General features: G+C 43.6%; 1 protein-coding gene across 3 annotated transcripts in view; it reads right to left on the bottom strand.

Moving 5' to 3' along the window:
- Positions 1–815: 815 nt before the first annotated feature.
- Asns (asparagine synthetase (glutamine-hydrolyzing)) overlaps positions 816–20,501 on the bottom strand; it is a 75,792-nt gene continuing 56,106 nt past the window's right edge. Inside the window, exons 1-12 of one of the 3 annotated variants that reach the window (XM_006986894.4) lie at positions 20,230–20,501; positions 16,517–16,788; positions 12,555–12,792; positions 9,764–9,949; positions 9,456–9,557; positions 8,971–9,098; positions 6,735–6,861; positions 3,587–3,693; positions 2,834–2,934; positions 1,859–1,940; positions 1,618–1,773; positions 816–1,171 (exon numbers count right to left, since the gene is read on the bottom strand). In XM_006986894.4, coding sequence (XP_006986956.1) covers positions 962–1,171; positions 1,618–1,773; positions 1,859–1,940; positions 2,834–2,934; positions 3,587–3,693; positions 6,735–6,861; positions 8,971–9,098; positions 9,456–9,557; positions 9,764–9,949; positions 12,555–12,792; positions 16,517–16,765 — 1,686 coding nt within the window. In that variant the 5' untranslated portion in view covers positions 16,766–16,788; positions 20,230–20,501 and the 3' untranslated portion in view covers positions 816–961. The remainder of the gene's footprint in view (positions 1,172–1,617; positions 1,774–1,858; positions 1,941–2,833; positions 2,935–3,586; positions 3,694–6,734; positions 6,862–8,970; positions 9,099–9,455; positions 9,558–9,763; positions 9,950–12,554; positions 12,793–16,516; positions 16,789–20,229) is intronic. The other 2 variants (XM_076566215.1, XM_076566216.1) reach the window with 2 other exon arrangements.

Genomic DNA, 20,501 nt, shown 5'->3' with positions numbered 1-20,501 from the left:
AACTGTGGGCCAGGCAGGACCAGAAAAACTCTAGCTACAATCAAGCATTCCTTCATTTCAGACAGCCTCACCATGTAGCCCAGGCTAGCCTTGAACTCCTAATCCTGCTGCAGCCTCCCCAGTGCTCAGAGAGTCATGCACCAAAATATCTGACACCATCAAGAATTCTTTCACCAACTCTTCCCTTTTCAAAAGTTTTTAACAACTAAATTCATCTGTTTTACGTATCTCAACATGTTGTCCTGAAGCCCTCAAGGAGCGTTCAAATGAGTATCTTCTGTTTCTAAGAGGTAATTCCTACCTACCCAACCACAGTTATGGGAAATGTGTAGCTTGGACAATTCCTCTGGAATAAGCATCAATAAACAATGGCCCCGGGTCCATACCTGGCCCACCACCTGCTCTTATAAATGAAGCTTTAATAAGAAAAATCTGTGTGAACTAGTTCCATAATGCCCAGTGTTGTGTATCAATGTTAACAGTTCCACAGAGACCCACAAAAGCCTAACTTAGTATCTGACTCTGTAGTTGAGAAGTTTATCCCCAGTTTCACGAGTCTTCAGCAGGGATATTAACACAATGTAAGAAAGCAGAAACTGAATTGCTGTCCTATAAAGCAGAACCACCATGAATTCTCACAGAGGACTTGCATCCCTGTCTACCTAGCCAGCCATTAGGAACATAGGCAGAACTGAGCTGTGAATCTTCTATGCCCTCCCTTTAGCTCAGCTCATTGTCATCCACATGGCAGCAAACGCCACTCTGTCTCTAGTTGCCTCTAATGAGGCTGTATTAGCATCCACCACCAGAAGGCATTTTAAATGTAATATTTTTATTTCTTTCCATGCCTTTAAGCCTGAGCGGTTGATGGCTGATTTGCATTATTTCTGTGTTTGTCTCAATGTCTCTGCCTTCAGAGTCAGAAGGAACACTTACTTTCACACTAGAGTTTAGAGAGCAGCTAAGCTTTGGCAGCTGACTTATAATGGGTGAGTGTGCGGGCAGAAGGGTCGGTGGCATTGATCCACTTGGGCATCCAATAATGGGTCAGCCAATCAGCCCGGCCTGGGTAATGGCGCTCAAAGATCTGGCGGTAGTAATAGCCTTCTTTAGTTTTGGGAGTATTGAAGGGAAACTTCTGGGCAGCCGCTGCCATCATTGCATCATCAACCTATAAGATAAATTCAGAACATAACACATTTTATTTGTATTTGCTCTGATACAGACCAGACTAAATTTAAGGCATCCTATAAGTTAACAAGACCCTTTAAGTCACTCATTATTTAGTAAAATGCTGAAACAAGCCATAATAAACAGATGCAGTGACTTCTTAAAAATTCTCATGCATATTTCATATTTGGAGGCCCAGTGTTTGATTTATTTGTACCCAGGGTATCCATACACATGCAAAAGGGTCAGTGATGATTACTAAGTGTCCCCTCTACTTCTTATCGATATGAGTTCATTTCCCTTAATTCTTATGTAATGCTTATAAAGCAGGTGCTCTTTGTCGGAATTGTGACTCTTACAGACACCACTATTCAAACTAAATACAAATCAGAGATCCCAGGTCTCTATTAAATGATATTGTTCCAGCAAATATCTTTGAAGACAGACCTGATGTTCCACATAGTCCTGTAAAATCTTGAACCAGGAGTTCTTGACTGAGGTGATCCCATCACTGAAGGCTTCTTTTGGTCTCCAGAGAATCTCTTTGGGTAGCAGGTTGGAGTCCTCAAATGTCTCTCTCAGGAGGTGTTTTTCTATCCCATTCTGACATGAACACAAAGGGAAGGTCAGTGAAGTCACCAGTGAAGCCAACGGCTTTGGGGGTTTTATGCAGAGCTGATTTACCTACTTTTGGAATTCTCATTTCTGGTGGCAGAGACAGGTAATAGGAGGAAAACCGGTGATCCAGAAACGGGACTCTCAGTTCGAGACTTGGGGAAAACAGAAAACAATCAACCAGAAAGCTAGTCAGCAGCGGGCATGTGCATCCCAGCAACTGCACCAGACTGAGTAACGCAAATTACAGAGTCCTATTTCAGCCTCCTAATGGCCACTCTGCACAACTGGATACACACTGAAGTCTGTACTCAAAATTAAACCAGCATCTGGGGAGGGTCCTGTTTGGAGCTCTTTCTTTCCTTCTGTGTCTATGAAAAATTAACTGTTTCTCTAAGGGCAGAAGAGTTAAGAATCATGAGTGGCCTCATCATAAAGCTATACGCAAATACAGAGTCCTCGTGACTGGTCAGGGTAAGCAGACAGGTAATACTTGTGATTCCAGCCCATTCAACTAAATTATGATTCGGTAGAAGAAACTAAGATAGTGAATGACAGGTGTTTATTGTGCACAATAAGGGTCTTCTATTCTTCAACAAGCCCAGTTAAATGTGAAAACTCTAGCCAAGAAGAAATTTCGCCAAAGAAACTTATTTCTTGTATACAATCTCATCATACCGCATGCATCCTCCTCCCCTGACCCCTCATGGACACATCAAAGAGGCAGGGCAGGTGCTTAGGACTGGCTATGTTGCTCCTTACGACTTCCAATTCTGTCTAGAATGCTTAGAAATAGCAGCGGCAGCCTTCCCTCTAGGTCACATATGGTACATTACTGTAATGATTTAATGACACAAAACCTTCCTGACACATCCTCAGAAGATGATCTCTCCTCACCCCAAAGATAGTATCCAGGCCCATAGCCCAGCTCTTTAGGGATAAGTTTAGCTAAAAGGAACAAAAAAGTAAGCAACTGATCTAATTTTCAGTCCACCAACCCCCCACTGCCCCCCACCTCCCTTCATTTTAGAGCTGACTCTAAAGTTACCCATGGGCTGCAGTAGTGCGGTCAGCACGGAGAACATCGAACAGGTAGAGTTCTTTCAGCAGCCGCTCACTTTCCTCCTCCGCCTTCTCGGGAGAAGGAGCCTATTTAGTAAATAAAAAAAGAAAAAGGTGAGTGCCTTTGCTTTGGCACACAGGCAGCCTTTATCTTTCCCTTTTACATTGAAAACGAATTATGAGTCAGATGGAAAATGTAACAAGGTAAGGGATAGGAGTAGATGACTTCAGAGGCCAGCAATGTTTTATAAGACCGACCCATCCACCCTCCAAAGTGCTTAGTGTGGCAACAAATAAGATGGATGCCTAGGGCAACAGCCATAATTCCATAGGAGTTTTTAAAAAACAAACAAAAGCAGCCGGGCCTGGTGGTGCACGCCATTAATCCCCCAGCACTTGAGAAGCAGAGGCTGATGGATCTCAGTGAGTTTGAGGATAGCCAGAGCTACATAGTGAACACCTGTTTCAAGGGTGGGGGTGGCAGCGGGGGCGGGGGGGGGGTGGCAACATAAATAAATAAATACAGCAATTCTCATTTCTAATTTTAAGAATGAAAAGTTTCTGATACTATTGAGACGTCTTTCTCCTAAAAGAAACAGACGCCATCAATTCAGATACACACACACACACACATACTCACATACAAATGGTACTCATCACAAAGACAGTATAGAAACAGTCAAGTGACTCTGACTTTTCTGAACTCAGCCTGGACATCTTTTCTCTCCACAGTGCTCACCTTGTGGAAATATATGTAGCCCTGCGTAAGTTCATCTGACCCTTCTCCCGAGAAGATGACCACGCTGTCTGTGTTCTTCCGAATATACTTGGAAATCAAATACATACCTTAAATGGAAGAGAAATTAGCGTTGATGTCAGTGTGTCTTCTAGAAAGCCTTTCCTTTGCTTTCAGGAAAAACTGCAGGCTGGAGTGTCTTGTTGGACTGTGAGTTAATATAAGCAGCTTCCAAAATAATCACATAAATACTTAGAAGCCATCTACATGCAGTCAATCCAACTTAGGCAATAAAATAGCCTAGAAACCACTGTAATATTTTATAAACAGGCTCCAAAATTATGTTCTTAGAGCAAGACTTCCTACCTCAAACTTTTGCTAAACTGAACCACTCAAATCCCTAAATGCAATGGCTTCACAGTAACATTACTACAGAAAAGTAAGGGCTTAGGCAGTGCAACGCGTTGGATCCCAAGGACTCACGTTGGCGGTGTGGTCCATGTGAACTGAGAAGTGGTGTGTAAAGCCTGCTTGGGGTTACTTGGCTACTCAAGAATCTTACCTTAGAAGGCATTAAGACAATTCCCAGAGGAAATCAAACCAGTTCTCCTGAGTCAATTGTTTAAAACAGAACCCTCTCTATTCTTTGGTCTCTCATCTCATTACAAAATATCTCCCTCATGGGTGGCTCCTTGATGCCACGCCACCCAAGTGCCATGCTGCTGGCCTTTCAGCCTACAAAATTCTGAGTTAAAAAAACAAAAAACTCATTCGCCTGGGATTATCCATTATAGTGACAGAAAAATGGACTGACTAATGGAAATCACTTAGTTTTAATTATTTTATTCTTTTCCATTATCAGTTCTCACTTCCAAATTCCACATTTGATTAAGGCTCTGTATGGTACTGCAACATGTTTTTGCTTGGCACCCATTCCACATCTCTCTTAATCTCATTTTTATCCTTCTTGGTATAAAAATGTCTCCACACCATGAAAATTCAATCACAGACATGTTACAAATTTAACTATGTTTCATAAGGCCAAATCATTGTAATACTCAAGGTAGCTTATTGTACTCCAAAGTGAGTTTTAAAAGAGGCCTACTCAGCTAGTAGCATTTTAAGGGCTCAACAACATTGAGTCTATTTGATTTGGTCCACTTCTAATCTCAGAATGTGTTCACCAGCTAAAACTAGTATCAGTTACATGACAATAATAACTAGTAATTGGTAAGCTGTGTGACAGAGTATTTACAATACATCTACGTGAGAACTCCTTAAGGAAAATGTATTATAGTATATAGATCTATTTCTCCATTTTATAAAGAACAGTGTTCCCAGATGGGCGATGGTGGCACACACTTTTAATTCCAGCATTCAGGAGGCAGAAGCAGGTGGACCTTGTAAGTTTGAGGCTAACTTGGCCTACAGAGTGAGTGCCAGGACAGCCAAAGCTACACAGAGATACTGTCTTGAAAAAAAAAAAAATCAAAACAACAACAACAACAACAAAAAAAAAAAAAAACAGTCCTCCCTCAGATTTCACTTGGGGATTGGTTCTTGGACCTCCCTTCAGTTACCCAAATCTTCAGATACCTCAACTTCTTATAAAATGATAATGTTTGCACATAACCTATACACATATACAGGCATATCTCATTTTAGTGTTTGGTTTTTATGGTAGTTTGCATGGAATTGGCTCCCATAAGCTCATAGGGAGTGGCACTATTAGGAAGCGTGGCCTTGCTGAAGTAGATGTGGACTTATTGGAGGAAGTGTGTCACTGTAGGAGTGGGCTGTGAGGTCTCCTTTGCTCAAGCTTCTCACCTCAATGTGACTCAGACCACTTTTTCAGCTCCTTCTCCAGCACCATGTCCGCCTGTACACCAACATGTTGCACCATGACGATAATGAACTAAACTTCTGAAGATGGAAGCCACCCCTTAAATGTTTTTCCTTTATAAGCATTGGCGTGGTCATGGTGTCTCTTCACAACAATAGAAACCCTAACTAAGATAGCTTTATGCCTCAGAGGAAGTCCATTTCTTACAAATTTAAAAGACTAGCAATCCTGCAAAGAGCAAATACACTGCATCATTTTCCCACAGTTTAGACAGCAACAGCAATAAGGTAGGCCTAAGTCAAGGCACTCAGTAGGCCACAGCACACTGTAGCCACAGTCTTTATATGCATTAGGAAACAAAAACTCACCGCACTGAGGCACTTGCATTATTGGTGAAGTCTGAACCTGAAACATCTGTGAACTGTTCTTGTACCTTAAATCACTTCTAGATTATATACAGTACCTGATGCAGTATAAATGCTATGTAAACAGTTGCTACACTGCATTGCTTAGAATAATGCCAGTAGCAGAGTCTACACACATTCAGTAATATACAATATTGCTCTCAGTGTTTTCAAACTTTGGTTGGTGAAACTAAAGGATAATGTTAAGTATTGTGGCCCAACTATACCATCCAAGATACTCCATACAGAGAAAATGGGAGAAAAGGGAGCCAAAATATGGATCCACTCTATAGTGATGCCATAAATGCCAAGGGTGCAGCAGCCCTCCTGCTCAGTCTCTTGGGTGCTGAACCATCATACTGGTATGATGGAATAGTTTTGAGGTAACCATAAATAACTCATATCATGTGTGGGAGACAGAATGTAGCACGTAGTATGTACTTAGTAAACGTGAGCTGTTATTTATTTTTACGAAGCATTCTTGAAGACTGTAGGCAGAGCTGACTTGTAAATTCAGCATTCCAAAGATCTGGTTATATTCATTAAAAGGACTTCCTCCAGTTGAAAAAAAAATTAGGACATTCTTAAATTGTCTTAAGAATCTAATATTAATAGCTATATAGGAAATTTGCTTGGATTCATATTTAGACAATCTTTCTTTTTTTTTTTTTTTTTTGGTTTTTCGAGACAGGGTTTCTCTGTGTAGCTTTGCGCCTTTCCTGGAACTTGCTTTGGAAACCAGGCTGGCCTCGAACTCACAGAGATCCGCCTGCCTCTGCCTCCCGAGTGCTGGGATTAAAGGCGTGCGCCACCACCGCCCGGCTAGACAATCTTTCTTAAACTGAAATCATCTTGAACCTTCTCCTTTTTCAGTATTAAAACTTCTCACTGCAAAATCCCTTACCTACAGATGCTCGAACTGTCGTGATGTCATAAGTTTCCAAGGCAAATATGACTTCATCCAGGGCCTGAATGCCTTCTTCAGAATTAAAAAGGACTTCATGATGCTCACTTCCAATATAATTTGCCACCTGATTATGAAGAAAAATCCATATGCTTGTTAAAGAAATACTTTTGAAAGTGAAGCAGGTCAGTTCTTCTCAAGGAATCCTGACTTAACATGGTGAAAAGAAATAAAGCGAAAGGCTGACGTTTCTCCAGAACGCCATGGCAAGATGCAATGCAGGCCACCACGTGCTAGCTGAGCCTTGCCGCGTGCCCCTGCCTGGCCCCCGTCCCCACTCAAGCACAAGAAGTAAATCTACCAGCTCTTTCCAAATCAAAGCTGTAACCTGACAGTCCAGGTTCCAATCACTGCACCCCTCGCCTCTACTTTACCTAACATCTCATTTCTCTCTAGTCCAACATGGGCCCCTTTTGAACACACTTTTTGCTGAGCTGAAAGGCCTAATTTTACATCCAGCATGTTGGTCCTACGCAAACAGTCTTCTACTTTCTTCGTCTGTCTTCCAGCATAAGCCTATTTGTTGGGATTATTTCTCAGCCAATCTAGGTCTTTCCAGAGTAAGAACCTGATCTGCACACTGAGTTGTGTGTACAAGTTCCGCTCTGCCTACAGTTCTGAAAGTAATGCTTTATAGAAAATAAAATTATAGCTCACATTTACCCCAGTGCTTACTACACACCAGGTTCTACATCACACACTTCCTATGAATACATACTTTTACTTTAAAACTACCCCACTATAAGCTGTGTGTGGCGGCTCATGCCTGTAATCCCACAGGGTGGGGAAATTCTACTTGGGAGGGAGGCTGAAGCCAGATGAAGCCCTGACTGAACTAAATGTAAGATCCTGTCTCAAACTCACATGTACATGCGCACGCGCGCGCGCGCGCACACACACACACACACACACACACACACACACACACATTATTGTAAATCACGTTATTGTAAATACTGCTGTAAAAAAGGGAAGACTTGGCCGGGAGCACTCGGGAGGCAGAGCCAGGTGGATCTCTGTGAGTTCGAGGCCAGCCTGGGCTACCAAGTGAGCTCCAGGAAAGGCACAAAGCTACACAGAGAAACCCTGTCTCAAAAAACCAAAATAAATAAATAAATAAATAAATAAATAAATAAATAAATAAATAAATAAATAAATAAATAAATAAAAAGCAAGACTCGCACAGTGGAATCAGAACTCGAAACCATCAAGCTGACTTCAAAGCCTGCAGCGTTAACACTGACCACACCTTCACTTTCAGAAGAAAACTATAACCACTGAGAATTTGGGACACTGTGGATAAAAGTACTCAGTGAGCCGGGCGGTGGTGGCACACTGTGGATCTCTGAGTTCGAGGCCAGCCTGGTCTACAGAGCGAGTTCCAAGACAGCCAGGGCTACACAGAGAAGCCCTGTCTCACAAACCCAAAAGTACCCAGTGGATAAGAGTCTAGTACTTCTGTTCTATTTAAAATAATGACCAGGGTCAGCAGCAGAAACAGAAGCAATGCTATTGTCTCAGGAAGATTTTCGCCCAGGAGATGTGGGTCTCGTCACAACTCATTCTTCAGCCTCAGCTCACCAGAACCACAGATCCTTATTTCCAAGTATCATAAAACCTTCCCTCTGAAACATCACATGCCAGGCCCCCACGATGTGCACAGCTGTTAGTTTTCTTCCAAGTTTCTACCTTAGCACATTAAACTCTGGACACTCCAAAGCTCCAAATGCCTTCCATAATCCTCCCCAAAACAGGGTCAGGTCCATCACTACAAATTTCTACACTAGATTCTTCTCTGTGGTTATGATAAAGACCGTGAACAAAAACAACTCCGGGAAGAAAGACTTTATTTCGTTCACATACTCTGAGTCACAGTCCATCACCAAGGCAGGACCTCAAGGTCGGAACTAAAGGTAGGAATCTGGAGCCAGGAGGAGCACACAGTGCTCTTCCATGGTCTCTGCTTCAGTTCCTGCCTCCAGGTTTCTGCCTCCAGTCCCCACTTGGAGTCCCTCAACAGACTGTGCCTAGAAGTATGTAAACCAAATAAGCCCTTTCCTCCCCAAGTTGTCTTTATCACAGTAACAGCAGGCAAACTAGGCCAACTCCAACTTGATTTTGAGTCTAATATAACAGGACTAAGTTCTAAACACACAATGGGCGGGTTATAAGGTACCTTCCTAGCGGCCAGGAGATCGGGGCTGTCTTCCATGCCAATCGCAAATGTCTGCAGAGGATACTGCACTTGCGCCTCCTTGAGTTGCTTCAGCAGGGAGGCGGCAACCAGGCTGGAGTCCAGGCCCCCTGTGTCGCAAGAATAAGCTCCATAAGAACATGTCTCCATAAGACAGGGCAAAGGCAGTTACACACCCGCTAAACGTCTGGATGGGAGTTTGACTCTTAAGATCTCCAAGTTTTATAAACTGAAATCACCTTGATAAGTGAAGAATAACACATACATTTCACTAGCCCCTATAATGGTAACTGTATCTAAAGTGGCTTAAAAAAATCAGTACACAGGATTATGAGGAATGTGTACCAACCAGCTCTTACACTAACAAATATAGCCTGTAAACACATCTACAATAAAGCAGGGAGTCAGCTACAAATCATTTCATCTAAATACCAGCAAGACAGAACGTTTCTTTAAATGGACTTCACCTGATAAAAGGCAACCAATCCTCCGGTCCGTCATCAAGCGCTTCCTGATAGCATTGTCAAAAAGGATACGCAGATTGCTCTTCACCGTTTCTAACTCGAAGCCTGTCAACACAGAAAGTAAATGAAACAGCCCCAGAGAAGCTCAGGCTGAGCTAGCTGAGGTGAGGTATGCAGGCCCCTATACCACCATGATGGCTGTCACCCAAGGAGCTCCCACCACCTCCAAATCAAAGAGGACACATCTGAGAATCAAAATCATTCAAACGGTGCAAATGGATCTGTGCGTTCAGGGCACGGGCATCACTCACCTGGGAAGAGTTTCTCCACGGTGTCATAGAAGGCGTGCAGCGGTTCATCCCTACAGTGATGGTATTTCACCATCTCCACGGATGCAACTTTACCGTTTGGTTTTAAATCCAAAACTTCGTAGTGTCCAGGAAGAAAGGGCTCCACTTTTAAGAAGGGGGTTGTGGAGTGCTTCAACGAAACGAGCCCTACAGATGCAAAACAGTAATGTGTGCAACTGAGTGCCTCTCCGCAGCCTTTACGGAGGGCTAATATCCTCCAATTCTTATCTCCCCCTTTAAATATACGTATATGTCCACGATGCAAGCCAAAGAGTGGGAGAGGAAGTAACCAAAACCCTCCTCTGCTTACTGAAGAGGTCAGGGTGGCTCAGAGACAGGACACCAACTTCATGGACTTGTAGCTATTTGATGCAATGGGAAAAATGACTCAATCCACTTCAAGAAAATTTCTGAATGTAGTGTCAGATAAAGATGCCAGACTTCTCTTTTTAACCCGTTTGTCCAGTTGTTACAGTAACATTTTCTGAGAAGGTCCTCTCCCACACTGAATGGTCCTGCGACCTTTAAGTCTTCAGCATCTACCTCCTTTCCCTAGCTGACATTTCTGATCAAGGGAACCCACTGTTTAGATGCCCATAAAATGTTCGAAGAATAAAACATTTAAAGGGAAAGTCTACTTTCTACCAGAAAGCAAACTGGAGAGATACAGACCCGAGAAAATAGAGAAATCAAAATGTTAATGTCATGATATCTTGCTAAGCATTTCTGTCATCACTGAGGCATTTTTTTGTAAAGACCCCTGGTTCCCATGCCTTTAACAAGCAAAATGACCCACCATCAGGTACTCAGAAGCTGGCACCTCTCCCTTATAGCTGCCATATGTGTGTGAGAAAGCCATATGACTTAAGCTTCTTCAGGCAGTTCTTACAGGCAGTAGCTACCCTGACACCATGATCAGATCAGACACAAAAGCCAATGTTTTGCTGTAAACAGTTAACACCCATCTACACAGAGACTTGTTATAATTTACTATGAGTTTCTGAACCCAGTCCACATACACAGAATTTAAGAGGCCAACGAAAGCCGGTGTTCTCACTAGCTGGCAGGGCTCAAATGCTGCCCACGCCTGTAGAGGATTCAGGCCACTGATGGGCCTTAAGCAGAGAACTACAATGAGATGCTTTAAAAGACTGATAAAGGATGCAGCACTCTAGGTGAGATCATTCAATTGGTGGGGTGGTTCAAAAGAGAATGGCCCCTGTAGGCTCATGTTTGAATACTTGGTCCCCAGTGGATAGGACTGTTGGGGAAGCATAAGAGGTATGGTCCTCTTAGAGGTATGTCATTAGAGGTAGACTTTGAGGTTTCAAAAGCCCACATCATTCCCAGTTAGCTCTCTCTGCCTCGTGTTTATGGGTCAAGATGTGAGCCCTCAGCCACTGCCTGCCTGCCTGCCTGCCTGCTGCCCTATCATGATGTCATAGACTCTAACTCTCTGAATCTATGAGCCCCCAAATGAACTCTTGCCTTGGTCATGGCATCTTGTCATAGTAATAGAAAGGTAACTACGACAGTCTGGAAAAGGACAGAGTTAAGGATGCAGAAAACATCCGAACTTCAGAGAGTAAACCATTGGTGAGATTAGTTTCCTATCAAGGGACCATTAGGTCTAAGAGTCCAAAGGATAGCATGCAGAAGCTTTGTGTTCCCCTTGCCAGGTCTCCCCAACGGGACTCTAGGTAACTGATGCACAATGCCCTATACTGCTTGTTGATAGACCAAGCAAAGCATCGACTAATACCAAAACTGTAGTTAGTGTGCTACGGCTCCTTTAACAGACCAAGATTCTCATTTCAAGCAATGTTAAATCTGATAACTAAGTGGTGAAGGATTCAAGAAATGGCAAAGATACGTTATAGAAAACCTGCTATCTAGTTGAAACAAAAGATGATTACCAAATCTGCTGCCAGAAAATGCTACATGTGTTCACAATGTATCTGCTGCTGTGAAAAATACCCAAGATAAAATATTTTAAAGGAAATAGTCATTTTAGCTTAAGCATTTGGGTCACAATGACCAAGACCATGGTCACTTGGCTCTATCTGTAAACCATGGCAGAACTACTCGGCATGCACAAGAAACTTGCTCACCTCCTGGTGGCCAGAAGAGTCAGGGGCTGCAGAAATACCTGGTCAATAAAGTGCTTGCCAAGCAAGTATGAGGACCTGCGTTCAGATCCTCAGTACCCACACAAAGCCTGGTAGCAGTATTCTGCATCTCTAACTCCAGCACAGGGAGGGCAGGGCAGGGCAGACGGCTGGAGTCCTGGAGTCCAGAGACTAGTCAATCTGGCTAAATCAGTGACATCAGTGAGCTCAAAGGCCAGCCAAAGACTCTGCCTCAAAAATTAAGATGGAGCCAGGCATGGTGGTGTGTGCCTTTAATCCTAGTACTCAGGGGGCAGAGGCAGGTGGATCTGTGAGTTCTAGGCTATCCTGGTCTGCACCGTGAGTTCCAGGACAGTCAGGGTTACATAGTGAGACAAAACAAAAAACAAACAAACAAATAGAAACCAAACATTAAGGTGAAGCGATAGAAGAAGACACCCAGTGTGAGTCTCTGGCCTCTACATGTGGACATGCATGCATGAGTACACACATATACAACGAAAAAGCAGGAGAGGTGTCTAAGATTTCAAATCCATCTCCTAGTCATTTTATTGACATCTATAGGATTTTCAATATGATCCAGGAAGAAACGGAAACCCAGAATAGTAAAACTCCATTATTACCTTTAGCTTCTGAACACACAGCCAGAAATCCATCTTCGGTCATGGCTTTAAACAAGGGCCTGACTCCGTAGGTATCTCTGCCCAGAAACACTTTTTTGTTGGCAGTGTCCAGGAGGATAAACGCGAATACCCCATCCAACATACAAATGGTTTGCTCGATACCTCCTTTGTCATAGAGATGCAGGATAACCTCACCATCCACATTGGTCTGATAGTCAAATTCAAAACGTTGTTGTAGCTTAAGGAAACAGAGCACACAAAATGTTAGTATCCTCTGTATCTACTAATAATCCTGATTCAGTATTTCTGTGTTCTACAATCAGTCCATGTGCTTGGATGGATGAAAACAACAACAACAACATGGCATTATCAAACTCTACCTTGTCTCAACTCAAAATTCTGTAAATTCTTCACCACAAAGGCTGAACCCAAAATGATAAAGATTGCCTTCTGATAAACCATGGGAAGACACCAGAGCAGTGACACATGAAGGGTCCAAGTGTGTTATTCACCATGGTTCACACTATGTGGTTAAACATGCACATTTCCATATGCAGTCATCCTTTGTTTCCAGGACCCCAGCCGCCAAACAATAATCTGCAGGTGATTTAGTGCCTTTTATAAAATGGAGTACTATTTACATATAATCTACACATATCCTCCTGTATACTTACATCACTTCTAGATTTAGAATACTTAATACAACATGCTTTAGGTGTAATTGTTATGCAATATTACGCATGATGTAAAAACATGGACATGTTCAGTATAGACACAGTTTTCTTCCAAACATTTTCCATGAATCTGTGCTCCGATCTTTGAAGGTAGAACACAAGCAGACGTATGGATAAGGACTAGAACAGTTTGTTGGAATGTCCTTATCCATGACACAGTCAGCAACTGTCAGCTTTTGGTTTGAGACACAGAATCAGCTGAGGTTCTCCTAGCTCATCCTCAAAGACCTACCTTGAAAATGCAAAGGAAAAGGACAAAACTAGTCGCCACCCCTTGCTGCCAAACAAATGATTCCTTCACAAGGACAGAGTCCGAACCCAAGCTGCTGGTCCCCAGGAGTGAACATCATCCAGACCTTCCTGGGCAGTGGTGACATTAAAGCTACTTCTCAGGGACAGACACAATGACCATGGGCTTTAACACCAGTTCATATGCCCCGCAGGAACAGCAATGAGCCGTCACTGACTGTCACCTCCAGCAAAGTGAAAAGGCTTGAGTTGTGCCCCAATCCTGAGACTTTCTATCACAGGAGCATACCACCAGTGCTACCACAAAGCCCTCACATCCCCGCTTCAGACTTGCACTGTGTTTTTCACAAGGATTCACAGTTCCCACGGAAATTGAAATGCACATTACGACCTGTAAATATGTCTCAGGTTTCTCCATCCCCAACATGTGGTTCTTTGTGTAAAGCCTGTACAACTGTCAAAACATGGGCTTTGGCTGCCTCTACAACGCTACCATCTGGCCACTCTTCCCAACTAAGGGACTACCAGGGTAATCCTAGCTCAAGGAGGTGGGTTTGAAAACCTACCCCCTGGGGGGAAAGACCCTACATCATTTGAAAATAATTACCATCACTTCCACTCTCTTTTCCAAAAGTAATTTATTCAAAAGGGAGGTGTCCCTTGATGAACAATTCCCAAGTACTAATTCTAACTCCTGAAATGATGTTCCTATACTGCACCTGCATCCTGCCACCTTCCTAGAGTCCCACTGGCATGTGACGTGTTGTAGCCCTCTCCCCACCTCTCCGGGGTCTGTCTTTGTTCTCTCCTAGACCAGCAGATCCTATTTCCTGTTATCATCAAAGCAGGGGGTGGAGACGGAACTTGGATGCTGTATTTCTGAAAATACGTAAGATTAAATCTGCTCGTTCTACTCTTAGACAAGTTTCTGGCTGTCTCATTGGCGTATAAGTTTAGATGTTCGAGAGAAACAGCAGAAAGTCTTTGCAAGTATACCATATAACGTTACCTAATTTTATTAGCACCACGCTCTTACCAACTGAGCTAACCGGCCATAACGTTACCTAATTTTAAAAGGACATGTCTTTAAGATATTAACTTTTAACTGCTTAACAAAATTAACAAGCAGCAACACTGACAAAATAAGCCAGGGTATTCCCTAACCTAAAACAACTCAAGACTTCTCCTAACCTCACCTCAGGGAGATGCAGGGCAATACTGGCGGAGTGCAACCGAGTATTCTAACATCCTAGCCTGACTGAATGATACCCGAATCCCTCCCACCTCACTGCTTTCCTCTACGCTTAGCTTTCCTCTTTACCATTTCATCTCCAAGTATTTAGCTTGTATACAGAGGGCTTTAATAAAAGTATATTTGCTAAGTGGATAAAGGCTCAGCTAAGAACTCTATTTTGAAAGTATTCCTACAAGCAAGCAAATGGACAAATAAAAACTATTGTTCAGAAATGAGATTAGCCAACAGGCAGCTAGGAAAGCCTACCAGTGAAGGATAGGCACAGAGATTTCAAATTTTTCCAAGAAACATCAAAACCAAATGCCTAAACCTTGACGAAAATCTGCCCTAAAACAAAAAAAAAGATATGTGCACGCATGCAGATGCACACACACACACACACACACACACACACACACACACACACACACACAAAGCAAAACAAAAAATAAACATTGCTAAATGTATTCTAGAGGCACTTGGGGAACTTAAATGTGAATTGGATGTTAGATGATATAGAGTCTTAAGTTTGCTGTTGATGATAGCTAGGAGAATGTCCTAATCCTTAAGAGAGAAGTGGTTATATAGTTTAGAGAAAAAAACATTATGATGTACCATATTAGAATAATTCGCCCTAAAAAGAATGGGCAGGCCTGGAGAGAGGTAAAATAAATACAGTCAGATATTAATAATTATCAATTTTCCTACACATTGCTCTGAGGCAATTAAAGGTTGAGGAAGGGATTAATGAGCTTGCAAATATAGCAAGGGATTATATTCATGCAAGCTCTTAAGTTACAGATTTAATTTTTTTCCTTATGAAAACTAGTCAAATAATCCTGGATTGGGGGTTTCTTATCATGTCTGGCTTCCAGAATCAACATTTCCATCCCCTCACCCACTTCTGTTCTAAGGCAGCAGAGTAGAAAGTTGTTCCAACTTTAATAGTGCCAAGTCTTACTTAACATACTTCACTGCCCCCAGCCACCTTTCTACCGTTTGGCTCCTACTAAGTGTGGAAATGCAATCAATTTCTCAGTGGCTGTATTACATCTCCCAACTTTTCAAGTTTATCCCTCCTTTAAGTCCTCAATTGCTGCTCCCCTTGGAATGATACGGCCCCTTCTGGCAGTGTAAGACTGACTGTCCTGCCTCCCAGCCCCACCTTTCACCTCCTCACTCCTATCCCAGACTGCTTCCCGCTCCAGGGCCTGTACACACACTGTCCCCCTCCATGGGAACACCCTTCCCGGCCTTGCCTGGTGTTCTCCGTCTATTAGGTCTCCCTTTACGTCTCCTTTGCTCAGGACACGGTCCCGATTCCAGGATTCAAGTTTCCTGCAAACAGCTCTCCCATACGCATCACTTCTACATCTGCTCTTCCAGAAAGTTCACTGTAAACAGTGACCTTGTCTCCTAAGAGAACAAGCCCCATTGCAGGAAAGACCTAACCATCTTCTTCACTGCTGGAGCTCTGTCACCTAACACAGAACACAACACAGCCCCAATAAATATTAAAACTTGTAATAGAAAAAAAATTGAGTTGGCATCCCCATTTTTGTCCCGTTTTTTAAAATCCAAGTCATGTTACCTCTCTGTGTCAGTGACCTACATGACCAGAGCACATGAGGTAAGGACACAGAAAAGGTTAACAAAGCGAAAAGCATGACACAGAATATGAACATCCTAACCACCACATCTGAGGTTTAATTATAGACAGGCACCCCCGCCTCCGTCTCGCTTACCGCCTTGTGGTTGTAGATTTCACCATTGTAACAGAGCCACAGATAAGGGTATTTCCTCACTCTTATTGGCTGCATTCCAAACAGGGGGTCAACCACAGCCAAACGGTGAAATCCAAAGCAGCAGTTGGTGTATCCATTGACATTCTCAAAGCGAAAGGCATCCGGCCCCCTGTGCGCAATCTTCATAGCACTCAGACACTGCACGGAAAGGCAGTCATCGCTGCCGAAGAGGGCCCAGATGCCACACATGCTGCAGGAGAGCTGCAGGCACTCTGTGGACAAAAGGGCGCACAGTCAGGAACTGACTCTTGATTCCAGAGACTTACACAAGTCTGCAAAAGCTGGACACAAACCATCTTTATCTACAGCAATTTTCCATCAGGTTGGCAGACAGATGGGGATGACTTAATTTGCTTAAAAATATTAAAAAAAAAAATACAGATGACCTTTATGTTCAACCAGATACATAAGCTTAGCACCCAGCTGAAGTCCACATCTCCCCCACCTTAGGATTTGGTTGGGAGTTACACCCAACAACTTCCAGGTCACATTGTGTCTCTGCAGCCCAGGATTGTTCCCAAGGTCAATGGCAGGCTTGGCTGGCTCCAAGCTAGGTAGGTAGGGATCCCAACCTCAGCATTCTCCAATTGAGAGTCTCAAAAAACCCCAAGATGTCGGAGGTTCTCCATGTTAGTACAAAGTCTTCCCAAACCTCTATAATTAATACCCTTGCTTTATCTGTACTTTCTGCAGGTCAAATATAAAGGGAATAAGTGACAGCTTATAAGCACTATTATGTAGTATTAATACATCTCCTTAAGCATGTAACAACTTCTAGCTTAACATCTAAGTGATTTCTCTAAATGTGATGAAGAACAATAATCTGATATCTGACACCTCAACAAGTATTTTGAGTTGACTGAGGATATAAAATATTTGCTATGGTGAGGTGTTGTAGGACATCATCCTACATCATCCTAGCACTGGGGGGGGGGGGGAGTGTAGAAGCAGTGTGGTTCAGGAGTTCAAGGCCATCCTGTGCTACATGAGATCTTATCTCAACAACAGAAAAGTTCAGTATCAAAATGTCCTCAATGATGAAAATATTCTTGAATATTTTTCTCAAAGTTGCATTGGTTAGTGAATAGTTGTAATACATAGAGATGAAGCAATATTGGGGAAGGGGCAACTTAGATCCCCGTAGGCCAGGAAGCAAGTAATGCCTACAAATGTATCATTTGAATACTGCCAGCTCAAAATAGTTTAAATAGTTTAATAAAGAATCTCCAACTATCGAATAATACTGTATCTCCTTAAAATGCACATCTGCAACAAACAGCAACATAATCTGGAACAAATACCCTAAAAATACACCTGCTGACATCAGCCACTCTGAATAATCCTTCAAAACATTCCATTTGTATCAAAGCTTTGATACACTTTGAGCAAAACCAGATAAAAAAAATGGTATCAAGCAAAGCAACTTGAAGACAGAGTCAAGTGGTGTGCAGTCCCCTCCACAAAGCTGTCCAAATAGTCCAAATGGGATTGGTTTGTACATTCAGTAGGAAAATGCAGAGATTTAGGAGGAGTGGCTGTTAATACAGAGTTTGACTCAATGCCAATGAAAAGTGGGTTAGTCACACAGCTTTAACCAAGATGTCTCCATCAAATTCCTCCTCTCAGAGCTCAGGGAAACCAGAGGAGGAGGAGACAGAGGGGACAGAGAACAAGAGCCTCTAAAACAACTGAGCAAAGTTCATCTTAACTCACAGAGACGGTACAGCAAGCATAGGGAATACACAGGTCTGCACAAGTCCTCTGCGTATATACTATAGCTTCCAGTTTAGTACATTTATGAGACTCCTGAACGTGTACACGAGTGGGTCTCTGACTCATGTACCTTCTCTCAGAGCGCTTTTATTTTTCTGTTGGCTTGCATTATCCAATTTCAATATGATGGTTTTCGTTTTTATCTTATCATATTTTATTTTATTATGTTTTGTTATCTCTTAGAAGCCAGTTCTTTCCTAATGAGACACATGGGATGTGGGATCACATCCAGATGGCAGAGGAGGCATGGAGGAACTGGGAGGAGCAGAGGGAGGGAAACTGAATTCCAATCACATTGTATAAGAAAAGAATCTGTGTTTAATAAAGGGGGGAGGAAAAAGAAAAGTGAGCTAAGAATGAGCTTTCAAAAATCAGTTGTGATCATCAGAAAAGCATTTACCTGGGTCTTAAGGCTCCTTAATGAATTATCTGTTATGCAAAACATATGTCATCCACTTGTAAGTGGAAAGAAAAGTTTAAAATACTTTCCCTCAGCAGGAATAAGGAAATTCAAACTCTTTTGTGTTCTGGGCAGGGAGAGGTCGTCTACCTGCATGCCTCATTTTCCTCACTGCTGTCTGCTCCTGTGGCTTCCCACATTTCCTGGTTAACTTCTACAGCAGTGCTGTCCAGGAGGATGTGAGCCGTATGTGTAATTCTAATAGACATTAACAAGCAAAAGCAGGCACTGAAACACATTTTAAACGTCCCTTAACACCCCAAGCAAAATAATTAATCCAATATAATCAAAATTATATTTTACACTAATCTCCCTAAATCATTAAAACCAGGCTGGAGGGATAGATAGTTCAGACGTTAAAGGCAAGGGTCACAACCTAGAGACATCAAGAGTTCGGTTTTCAAAATCATTCAAATCTGATGTATTTCACACTTAATAACGCATCTCAGTTCAGACTAGCCAGTGTTTCTGGAGGTCAGTGCTGGCAAATGCATGTGTCCTGTGCTCCCCGGCTGGACAGCGCCACTTCAGTGCATCGAACAGAAATTCTATTCTGATGATCTACCTAAACTTCACTGGATCGCCTTACTTTAATATCTTAATATTTATCTCAATAATTAACCTGTGGACTTGTGCAAGTCTTACTTCTTATTAATATTATAGTGCTGGCATCAATCAACGAAAAGAGTTAACTGTTAAGAACTGTAGGCCACGGGCCAAGAAAAATAAAGCCTGTCCTTGTATTTCAAAGTTACATTAATCTGAAGCCAGGCCTGTGAATAAGAAAAAGCATGCTAATTGCCTTTTTCAGCACTTGGCCGCCCGTCTCCTTAAACAGACCGCTCCTCCGCGGGACTGCCGGTCTCGCAAGTCTGGAGCTGGAGTGGGGGAGGGGCCGGGCAGCTAGGTGAGTGGGGGCTCGGGAAGCCGGATCCAGACAGTCAACCCCAGGGACCCTCACTCTAGAGCTCAGACGAGCCTCCGTCCTAGGTGACAACCAGGCCCCTGCACTAGCCTGGGTCGCCCAACTGCTGCCGGTCTTGTGCAGGCTTCCAGCTGGTCCCAGGCAAGGCCCTCGGATTGCCGAAGTTTCCCAGGCTGAGACGTCATACAGTAAAAAATAATAACATTTACGGTGTCCCGACTAAGACCACAGTTGCCTCTCTATCTGGAGCGGCCCAGCCTCCAGGAGGCACTTCGCTCTGGGGTGAGCTTTCCGCGCCCGCTCCGTCCCAGGTGCGCAACAATCGCCCCGCGCCCGCCCCGCCCTGGCACCCGCTGCACCGCAGCATCTGTCCCGTGCGGGCCCGGTGTGCTTAGCACCCGCGTGTCGGGGACCTGTGTGCCCGCGCGGACAGAGCATCCTCCGGCCTCCCGAGCGTGCAGAGAGCATCGCGCCGAGCACCGGGGTCCCGCTTACCTGTGCAATAGCGGCCAGAGCCGGAGGTGGGGGAGCGGAGGCGGCGCAGCCACAACAGCAGGGGAGGAGGACCGCTTCTCACCTTATAGCCACCCGGCTTCTGTAACGCGTGCGGGAAGTTTCATCATGTCGCCGGGACCCAACCCGTGCGCAGGGGTGTGGCCCGTAGTGCTGACGTGCGACGCCAGGCGGGGCTGAGGCCAAGGCGAAGAGGCACCCTGGGGCCTAGCGCTAGGAGATGCTCTGCCTGCTTCTGTTCTTTTAGGTGCTAT

The sequence above is a fragment of the Peromyscus maniculatus genome, chromosome 3 (genome assembly GCF_049852395.1).
Source record: "Peromyscus maniculatus bairdii isolate BWxNUB_F1_BW_parent chromosome 3, HU_Pman_BW_mat_3.1, whole genome shotgun sequence".
In the NCBI taxonomy this organism is placed as follows: Eukaryota; Metazoa; Chordata; class Mammalia; order Rodentia; family Cricetidae; genus Peromyscus; species Peromyscus maniculatus.
This window is presented reverse-complemented; position numbering and strand designations above follow the sequence as displayed.